The sequence below is a fragment of the Morone saxatilis genome, unplaced genomic scaffold (genome assembly GCF_004916995.1).
Source record: "Morone saxatilis isolate NCDOM2014 unplaced genomic scaffold, NCSU_SB_2.0 Contig23, whole genome shotgun sequence".
Taxonomy (NCBI): Eukaryota; Metazoa; Chordata; class Actinopteri; family Moronidae; genus Morone; species Morone saxatilis.
The window spans coordinates 20,370,913-20,381,929 of record NW_023339796.1 but is presented as its reverse complement, the minus strand read 5'-3'; the positions used below and the strand labels follow the sequence as shown (position 1 = coordinate 20,381,929).

At 39.4% G+C, this 11,017-nt stretch overlaps 1 protein-coding gene across 4 annotated transcripts in view; it reads left to right on the top strand.

Moving 5' to 3' along the window:
* The window catches only part of acot11a (acyl-CoA thioesterase 11a), a 16,261-nt gene extending 5,497 nt beyond the window's left edge, over window positions 1–10,764 (top strand). For 2 of the 4 annotated variants that reach the window (XM_035671276.1, XM_035671277.1), the window contains exons 7-17: window positions 116–207; window positions 558–619; window positions 1,428–1,547; window positions 1,682–1,820; window positions 4,364–4,419; window positions 4,848–4,914; window positions 6,795–6,878; window positions 6,976–7,109; window positions 8,258–8,425; window positions 8,527–8,653; window positions 8,740–8,979. In XM_035671276.1, coding sequence (XP_035527169.1) covers window positions 116–207; window positions 558–619; window positions 1,428–1,547; window positions 1,682–1,820; window positions 4,364–4,419; window positions 4,848–4,914; window positions 6,795–6,878; window positions 6,976–7,109; window positions 8,258–8,425; window positions 8,527–8,653; window positions 8,740–8,979 — 1,289 coding nt within the window. Of the gene's footprint in view, window positions 1–115; window positions 208–557; window positions 620–1,427; window positions 1,548–1,681; window positions 1,821–4,363; window positions 4,420–4,847; window positions 4,915–6,794; window positions 6,879–6,975; window positions 7,110–8,257; window positions 8,426–8,526; window positions 8,654–8,739 lie in introns of all 4 variants that reach the window. The other 2 variants (XM_035671278.1, XM_035671279.1) reach the window with 2 other exon arrangements.
* The last annotated feature ends 253 nt before the right edge of the window (window positions 10,765–11,017 follow it).

Genomic DNA, 11,017 nt, shown 5'->3' with positions numbered 1-11,017 from the left:
CAGCCACAGGAAGAGTAGGGAAGAGAAACACATTGTAGGTTTGGGTCTTTTCATGGGATTGGTGAAAATTTATAGAATAACAAATCCCGTTTTTGTGTGTATGTTTGTGTGTCAGCTGACAACTCGACAGTGGGCAATGCGGTACCAGCAGAGAGGACCAGGGTGGAGAGTGTTGAACTGGTTCTACCCCCTCATGCTAACCATCAGGTTATTTATTTATGTCTCTGTCTGTCTGCCTGTCTGTCCATTTATTATCTAATATATATATATATTATTTGTACTATTTTTGGTACTGTATGTCATAATCTTTATGTAATATTGGTAGTTTTTGTCCCATTAACTTCAGTAAAATATTTTGTCATGTTGCCATCATGCAACATAGCATAATAATCCATTCATAAATATATCTCTGAGGGTCTAAACATCAGTTTTTCAATGAATTGAAAGGCTTCTACTATTCATGCACTCTATATTCGATCAGTGTTGTATCATTATTATGCTGAAGGGTAAGTCGACTGTATCATCCTCTCTGATCTGATCTGATGTCTGCATACCAGGTGAATACATTTGGAGGACAGATCATGGCCTGGATGGTGAATGTAGCTATGATTGCTGCCAGGTACAGTCACACATACACACATTTTAAAAGCTTTATTTGAATCCACTAGGGTTATAGAGGTTACACATACATAAACACGCACTCACAGTCATACATGTGTGTGCACTCACTAGGATATAGGATGTTAATTACCTCATTGGCACACAGTGGACATACAGATACCAAGATTTTCTTCTTTTTGTCACATATCATTGGATACTGATACTTGGATTCTTGGGTTTTGAGCTGCTTGAACAAAAACAAGACATTTGAATCTGGGAAGTTGTGACTGGCATTTTTTGATGTTTCATTGCCTGAATGATGAATTGATTCATCAGTAGGGTTAGGTTGATAACCCTAGTTTGATTGATAATGAAAAGAATCATTATTTGCAGCCCAAGCTGAGCCGAATGTGCCAAAAAATTGTGAATAAAGAGAAGTCTACCAATATGCTTGCCCTGTTGTGATGTAAAGGCTTCCCTGACTGGAGCTACTCAGTGTGTTTTTATTCATTTTATTTAGCATCAGATGTTTGACCAAATCAAATGTGCTAGTGGGAAACAGCTCTACTAATAGCACACTGTGAAACCATCCGCACTCCACCCTTTACATGCACACTCTTGTTTTCAACAGCAAAAACAAACAACAGCGGCTATTTAAATATGAAGGAAACACCAAATACTTGTTTTTTGTGGGGAAAAAAACTTAAATCTAAAACAAAAATAGATCTAAAACATTAGTACTGTATCAGCCTACAACTGTCTAACACAGATACACTCATTCTTGCAAGTGTGACAAGGAAACACAATCATTCTCTTTCTCTATGCAGTCGTCTGTGTCAGGCTCACCCAACTCTGCGGTCTATCGACATGTTCACCTTCAGAGGACCTTCTCAGATTGGAGACCGACTGCTGCTGAGGGCTATAGTCAACAACGCCTTCAAAAACAGGTATCAGTGTGTCCAGAATTAGCCATAAAGATACAGATGCAGATAAGATCAAACGTATGTGTTGTGTGTGGAGAAAACAGGTCGCAGTAACAGCTCTGTATGAAATGAATTTTTTGATGACGTGTTTCCTGTAGCATTGAGGTGGGGGTGCGTGCAGAGGCCTACCAGGAGGAGGGACATAACCGACACATAAACTCTGCTTTCATGACCTTTGAAGTGCTTGACAATCACGGGATGCCATGTACGTTGCCGCGGATACGACCGGAACCCTTGGTGAGTTAGCCATCAGCATTAGAAGTGCTGATGAAGATCACACTGGTATTTTCACACTAAACATGAACACAGGTTTATTTGTGCTTACTTGATTTTGGTGTGATTTAATCCCAGTAAAAAGATAAAAAAGATTGTGGAAATAGCTACATCATTATGCTAATTTGTAAAAAGGTTGAATTTATACTTTGTTGGGTCAGTCTGCAATATGATGAGCAAACCACTTTTAAAATGCTTGTTTTCTGAACAGAGTTCAGATCAATCAGGGCTATGCTAACTTAGGTCAAAGTAAAACTGATAGCTGGAATCAAGTAACAGGCACATATCTTCAGCACTCACCAGGTAGTCCAACCTCCTCGCTTATGTTTCTCCAGACAATCTCCTTTTTTGTCTGGTTTCTGTATACATATGAAGCAGTATTACAGAGCTCTGGCTGCACACACACAGATACAAGTCGGGGTGGCATCTCCATGGTTGGCAGCAGACAGGTTGGGAAATGAGCGAAGATAGATCCACTTTTTAATTCTAAAAGTTTTAAAATATTAACTCTGAGCTTTTGTCTTGTTGGCAAACAGCTCCAGATCAGAGGTAGCATGAAATATAACTGACTTAAGCTGACTCTGACAAAAATAAACAGACAGAGACAAGAAACATTGCACCTCCTTGTGAGGTGGCATGTCTTCCAGAGTTCTTTATTTATATTCACATTATGGGCCGTTCCTGGTTTTGAATTCAGGTGTTATAAATGTACCAAATGAACATCAGACTAATAATAATATTAGTAGGCAGTTAATATCTTTTTAAATCAAGCACAGTTCATTATGCCGGGGTTCTTTGTTCCCCATTGCTGTTTCCCCTCATTTCCTGTCATCTCTACTGTTGCTTTCCAACAAAGACTAAAATAGGAACTGTCTCTGGGTTTGTAATACCTAGTCATTTGATCCATTGTTGATTTTTATTAGTGCAGCCTTAACACTTTTATCTGGATTAGAGCTCTGGCTGTAGCTCTAGCTCAGCAGCAGACCTACTGCATCATGCTAAGATAACATTTTTTGTCTAATAATAATCAGTATAACTTCTAATCTAAGTATTTGTATAGCCAGCCAAACGCAGGCAGGGCACTTTGGCGGGGAAAAACAAGTATGAAACAGTATTGGACAGTATGAAAAAACTCCTTTACAGTGGGAGAGGCTGGTGTCAGTGTTGTGTAACATTCAGAAACTGACAAACTGTTACTAATGCTATTACAACCACTGATAATAGATTGAATATGGAAAAGTTACGTGGCCAATCATTTCCCAGTTGTTACTGCTATAAACTGCAGTCATATTAACTTCAAGTTGCCCCCATGCAGCCTCTGTTTTCCAGAGCGGTATGAAGGCTCAGCTGAACAAAGATCAGAGCTATAAACTTGACTTGACTCAACAAGCAGAAAGAATGCTGGGGGAAAAATGTCACCACTCATAAACCCTTTGACGAACCGGCCTGTGTTCCTTGAAGAAGCTCTTATCACAGTGTCCTTCTCCTACATATATGAGTGCTGTGTTTATAGGGTGACATGTGAATTGGAAGACTAGAGTACTATAAACAAAAACAAACACAACCCACCCATACTGCAGCCTTTATGGGCCTCTACACATTGTGATGCAGCAGGGGTCAGATGTATAAATGAGTATTTGCATCTCAGGCAGACTGCAGACCAGCGCACACACTGGTAAACAACCCACAGAGTCTGTAAAAAGCTATTATTTACAACCACGCCTTTTCCTGACTGATCAGAACTTTTATAATTTAGTCAATAGAACTTACCTCTATTTATTTATTGACCCCTTTACTGCCAGATCTATCAACACAACACAACACAACATAACCCCTCAGCTGAGTGTGCAAGTTCCTCTATCATTGTGCTCGCATTGTTTTGTAGTGGAGGCTAGTGATAGCATTGCAATTCTCAGTTGACAATGAAGTAGCCAGCCGGACAGGCTGTTTGGCCGCCATATGTCGCTTATGGAAAGCTATGTGCTATGCACATTTCTGTCTTTGTGCGTACGCGCAGCTTTAGTTGTGAATATATCTATCACAGAGTTGTATGAATTTGGTTCCTGGTTGCATTCAGTGGGAAATTGATCTTTGATGGCTTTATGGTACCAAATGTATGCTGTGAAAGGCCAACAGGACCGAGTAGAAGGCCATTCAAACCAGCATCTTGCAACACTAGAAAACCAAGCAGGAAACCTTTGTCTGTGATAGGATGATTTCACCTCAGGCTTGAAAACTGTTACAAACTGGGCGTTGAGTTTGAGGACTATTGAGTTGCATGGTGGGAAATGTAGGATCCAGTGTTCTTGGAGATGAACCAATAGTAGAGATTCAAAGTCAGGCTGTATCACCCTCTGCTGTACACATTCTGACCACTCTTTTGTTCATCTGTCTCTTATGAGTTCCACAACTTGATGGAAGTGCAAAACCTAAACACTGGAGTATCCTGTAGGACATATAGCACCTTGACTTGACTTGAGCCAGTTCTGTCTGTCTTTCATTTGCAGGAAGGTGAGAGGCGGTTTCAAGAAGCCATAGCCAGGAAGAAGATCCGACTGGACAGGTAACCTGTTCATTCCTGTGATGAGCACATTCTCCACTTGTAGATCCATGTTCTGTGTGCCAGAAGTGATACAGTTTGTATGACATTTTCTAGTTTATTTGAATTACAAATAAGACATATTGAACATTTTGGGCAACACAGCTACCAGTATTGTGTGGAGGTGTGTATGACACAGTGCTAAATATGCTAAAGGAATACATTTAAGATGTAAATATTGGTCTACAGTGCAGGTCTAATGGTCAAACACTACATAGGATATGTGTGTTTTGTTTATAGATTGATTGTCATGTATTCAATCAGTGATGTTTTGAAAAGGTTTAATCAGACCGAGGGTTACCATGTAACCCCTCAGTTTTAATGCAATTGTGCCATGTCGTTCACTTGACAGGGTCAGAAATTCTTCTAATTGCTCTCTTTTGTTGTTTCAGAAAATACATCATTTCCCGCAAGCAGAGTGAGGTCCCTTTGTCTGTTCCCTGGGACCCCACCAACCAGGTGAGGAAAAAGCTCAGGAATCAGTCAGGACTGGTGACAACTATATCTACTATGAATAACACATTAATGGCAACTAATTTTGGTCCACATGGAGAGAGACAGTACCGGACTACATTTAAGGGGGGAATATTCAAAAACTAAAAGTTCAATGGCTGAACAGCTTTTTTTTGCCGACCTCCACCGCACCAGTTGGTCAACAATGTCACCAAGCACCGAGCTCTCTCAAAAGAAAAGTTTCATTTGCTATGCACTTATGGTAAAATAAATAACTAGAAAGCAGAGGGCGACAAAAAGTTGGCTTCTTTAAGTGAAAAGTTTCAGCAAACATGACAAAAAGTTATTTTTATAAAATGTACCTACTGCAGCTTTAATGGTGTAAGGACTTGACAAAACCTGTCAATGTGCACAGCCACACTGCAGTGTCTTTCATTCTTGAATTCAAAAGAATTAATGTATGGATGAATTCATTAAAACAGGTCTCAATCACACTTATTATATATGTTATTTAGGTTTAACTGTAGAACTATGATTTGTTTGAAATAATGACATCACATTATGACCACCCTGCAAGATACGGTTTAATCAACACCTACTTTATCAACACTGAGATAAACATTGAAAACACTACTGATAACTAGAGACTTGTAGCTCTGTATTCAATAATTGCCTCAGTCCAATCGCTATTAATATTGCTACTGTGGTCAAAGGTCTTTGGAATATTTGAGAGAGCAGTATTAATGATTCATAATTCAAGGACCATGCTAATTCTTTTCTTCAGTGCAATTCACGTATGCTTTATATTACTATTATTTACAAAGCATGTGATAGTGTTTTAGTTGATGTAACATGCTTGCTTTTGCTGAGATTGATGTTGATCAGTTAAAGTACAGCAGGTCTCAACAGTAAGAACTGTCCGATTGCCCGGTCCCGTCTATTGAGAGCTGCACAAGTGCAGTACTGATCGGGCACTCGCGAGAAAATGGCGGCAAGTAAAGACAAAGACAAAGACTTTGGGCAAGTAGTTTTCTCACCCACTTAGTCAAAACAAACATTAACATTGGCCCCTGTGAAACAATGTAGCTGGAAGGCACGTTTATTGAAATCATTATCTAAGTGAGAAATTGCTCTTTGCTTTTCTAGGGAATGTTATGGTTCAGTTTCCATATGTTTTATCAGACTCAGAATATTTGCTCTGCACTATAAAAACAGACAATGTCTTTACTGTGATGTGTGAACTATTCCCTGTAATTTGACTGGCGGTAAATGTAAATTCCGAGGTCTTTGCCATTTTAATACCATAAATAAATAAATAGAAAATCTGCCTCCATCAAAGTTTTTGACATCTTTCACTATTGTTGGTGTTAAGACTTTTAGAAGGTTGGTCAACTCAGTTAAACTGGTTAAAATACCCTATGCTCCACACTGTCAAACCAAAATACATTCCAAAACAGCTGTTTTATGGTAGGATCATATTTTTCGCAGTTAAATCTTTATTTACACCATCACTGAGACTCTTCAATCTACAGATACAATCTGCACACACGTCATTTACTCAATAATGTCATTAACTAACCTGTGAAGGTTTGCCACAGATGGACACAAACTGACTGTCCAGGTCCCTCAGTTAACAGATCTCTTCTTTTACTGGTCTTCGCTCTTTTGGGAAGTAAAGAAAATCGTTTTTTAATGTTTGATCTGCAAAATGCCACGCAGCAGCTTTTAGGCATGATGCCAGCAGGCGCCAAAAGTGGCGTGGTTGTTCTGAAGAGAGGAAAGCGACATATTACTGCTCTCAATTATTGTGTCTTCTGCTCCATTGATGTGCATGCTTATGTGTTTGCTTGCTAACATGTATGCTTTGTGTGTGTGTGTGTTTCCAGGTGTATCTGAGCTATAACAATGTTTCAGCTCTAAAGATGTTGGCTGCTAGAAACAACTGGCGCCTCAGTTCTGAGAAGGACAAGGTACCTGCTGTCCTCTCCTTGAAAGGGTTTTGCATAGAAGTGTTTTTTATATTCCCCTGTGAAGAGCTGGATGTTCCAATTGACTCTTTGTTCCCAGGTTCGTCTTTACACCCTGGAGCAGAAGTCCATGTTGAGTTTCAGGGTGGAATCAGAGGTGGATGTTCCTGCTCACAGAGCCTTTTGTCTGCTGGCTGAGCTGGGCAACAGGCCGAGCTGGGACACACATTATCAGTAATGTCTTCACACACACACTCACGCTCACACTGTGTAAACGTTCAGCAAACTGTATCCTCACTGCACGTATAAAGGTCAGGGTATATTGTACGACCGATTTTGCAGATTGACAGTCCTTAAATGTTTGCCGCCAAACACAACACACGTAAAGAAGGACACATGCACAACCACATGATATAGATAGATTTGAGTTAAGCTGAGCTGTAGGAGGCCTGTCCTGTAAAAATCTCTGCTTAATTAACTTTTCACTAGTATTGTTGCATGCAGCTACGATTAGTGTTATATATTTTGTGGTGGCTAGATGAAATGTAAACACATATTTTAGGATTCAAGGTTTGAATGGTTTATGTGTCACATTCACATAAACACATACAGATACATGTATTTGTAGTGATAAGAGTTGGAATAAAGACCCGTAAAAAAAGTGGAGCGGACAGAGTTTGCCATCCTGATGAAATGATCTTTTGGTACCCCTCTGTAAAACACTTCAACAACTTAAAATGCTTTTTGTTTGCAAAACTTAAACATATTACATATCACAAAGACCTTCATCTGGATGTGAAGAATCCAGATAGTACGGTTTGGTTTAAGTTCGTAATCGGTGCAGAAGGGATGAACATTGTATCCAACACAAAGTTCACTATGTACTGAGCCCAAATAGCATTTTTGTTTAATTTAGTCTGAACTAAATTAAACAAATCATGGACTTTAGTCTGGATTTCTGGCAGGCAGCTATAAGAGTGTGGCCAAATAGAAACACAGGTGACACTGAAAAGTAATCCATACATGCTTTTTGTCTGGGTTGAGGTATGTTCAGCAGTCAGACAGAAGAAATAGTCTGGGACGAAACCCCTTGTAAAACCATGCTCTTTTCAGGGTCTTAAAGTCTAAAATTCAATACTCTGATTTTAGACCTTAAAATGTCTTATAATGATTTTTACTGCTTTTAAAAACTGATTGGATTAATGAAGTTAACGTTACTTTTAAGTTCCATTTTTCAATTTCACTTTTAAATGTGTTTTTGGGATGAGAGTAGTATCAATCTTCAACAATGAAGTCAACATCCCTTCACTTTATTTCAAATAAGCTGCATTTGTATCAACATCCTCAGCAGCGGTATCTCTCTGTGTGCTTTCCTAAATCAGGAAATGCGAGCTGATTCACCGAGTGGACGATGATGACTTCCTGTATCGTGTGGTGACTCCATCAGTGCATCACCGTGGAGTAGGTTCCACTACTTCAGCCAGTCCGGATGAGGGAATTCTCCAGGACTTTATCTTGTTGGCCTCCAAGAGGAAGCCGTGTGGCAGCGGGTCAGTAGAGTGACGGGTTGTATGTTCTCAGTGCCAGTTCAAAGGTCACACAGCTCTGTCCTGCTGTATTTACTGTCAGTACTTGTTCTTTTCCTCCCTAGAGATCCATACGTCATCGCCCTGCGTTCGGTGTCCCTGCCCACTCACCCTCCCACTGAAGGATATAACCGAGGAGAGGTTCTGTGTGCTGGATTTACCATACTGGAGACCAAAAACAACATGTCACTGGTAAGACAAATACCGGTTTTAGCTGATTAAATGTGCATTTGTACATATAATCCTAACACACTTTCATTACTTGTATCTTTTTCCAGATCAGTTACTATAACCAGGCGTCTCCAGAGGTTCTTCCCTACATCTCCACAGATATCGCTGGCCTCTCCTCCTCTTTCTACCACATCTTCTGCTCCTGCAGCCAGTACCTGACAAGGAACAAAGAGCAGTCTGGCTCCGAGGAGCAAACCGGCCAGTACCAGGCCACGAACACAGACAGTCCCACCTGTGACAGTGAAGCTGACAGTCTGTCGGTGGGCCTGTACAGCACCCACCTGTAGACCACCAGCGGTACCTTCCAGGCCAGTTTACATCACTAAGTGTGGTGAGGTCAGGCTGCTGTTTATACAATATGGTACTAATAACACAAAAGATGTTCAAAAGATGATAAAACAAAGCTTCTGGAAAAAGTTTTAAAGATTACAATAAAGTAACTAAGAGACTAGGGCTGGGTATCTTTCAAAAAAATGTACGATATAGTTTCTGAAAGTTTTTTCTATACCAATTTTATTATACATTACAATGCAATTACTCACTTGAAAGGAGGAAGCTGTTCAAAGACCTAGGAGTAGCTGGAGAAACTGTTTTCACTCAACCTGGATAACTGATAACCGTTTCCTGTGTAAAGTTAGACAGCCAATCACTAGCATTATCAGATCTTGGTACAAACGTGCAGCGTAGCTCATTGGCGCACTGATGCTGATGAGTCTTACTTCGTTCATATCCAGATTTGGTACCGAATGACAAAGCATTTTTTGTTGTTGTTTGTATTACTCGTTAGTAACAAAGCAATTCAGGTCTGTGCCATAAAAGTATCAACGTTCCCAGCCCTAAAATAAACAATGGGCCTCATGCTAGAACCACTCATATAAACAGATTTGTCTTATGTAGCTTGTACAACAGATTTTAGAGAACTTGCACCAATCACTAATTTTCTCTTATTCTAAATTTTCTCTTATTCTAAATTTTCTGGACCACTCGTAGGAGTCATGTCCAATTTGTCTGCTGTCATCCAAACACACGTTTTTCACTAAAGCACTGTACAGTATACTGCATAACTATAAGGAATACGAGTTTGGTATTTAAATTACACTTAATAATAATAACTAATTATGTGGACATCATCCGGTTTGCCTGTACAGTTGGAATTATAATATAGTTTTAAATGTGTCGTATAGCTTAACAATATCATCATGAATTTGAATCGGCTTCGGGTTAGAGTTCTCTTCACTTTAAGGTGTATGGAGGTCCCTGTCCAGGGGAACATCCTCTGTCACAATGCCTGACAATGCATTGTCTTACTGTCGAAAAAAAGTGAGACACACAAGATAAGAATACGAAAATGTTTTTGCATGAGACCCAATGCCTTCAACACTGTATGTGTTCACACTGCATCGTACGGCTCAACTCTACTCGCTTGTGGTACCTCTACTTTCCACTGCATATAGTACTTCGATAGTACCCCATGTAGGCGCAGCTGATCATCAGTTTATAACTAAACTGTACATTTACTGCTAGATGGACAACTTCACTGCTCTCTTTTCCTCACATTCAGCACTCTTTCTCTCTTGTTCAATCACACACTTACTACACACATAAAAAGGAGCTCTTATAACAGAGAATATGAAGGGATGGTGTTCTTGATACATGTGCACTCTGTCAGTTGACCTCCGCATAGTTTTACAGGCTGCCATTATTGTGTAAATGCTAGGTAGCCCTATTAATGCACACATGTTCAACCTGAATCACATGTAAGACATAGACCTAATTTCAAAATAAAGGCTAATTCAGCATTAATTACTATGTTTGGACATAAATGATGCATTGTAATCTGTGTCACCAGTAGTCAGTTAAACAGATGTTTTATGTTAAACGGTAAAACGTTAATTTAATTGTACATCTAACCACGTGTGGGGTCTATAGGAATGTAGTTTTTTTTTTTCATAAACACTAACAGCATTAAATGGTGAGAGAACAGCAATGTGCACAATGTTACACATTTCTTTTGATGAACAATTGATGTTTTGTATAACACTTTCATAGGATTTTAATAAAAAGTTTTTTGTACAGAATATAAATGTCTGTGTTCCTTCCAATCAGAATTCAATGGTAAACTACAGAATATAATTGTATTAAGCCACCTAATGTAGTCCATCATTTTGCTCTAGACTATTTATTTACAGTTTTCATTCAGTGGAGTATCTCAACATGTTTTCCACAGAATGAATCCTACTGACTTTAGGGGTCCCCCAGCTTTTCCTCTACCGCTATCATGAGGTTGAGATTTTTCGTTTTAATAGAGCTATCTAACTATTAGAT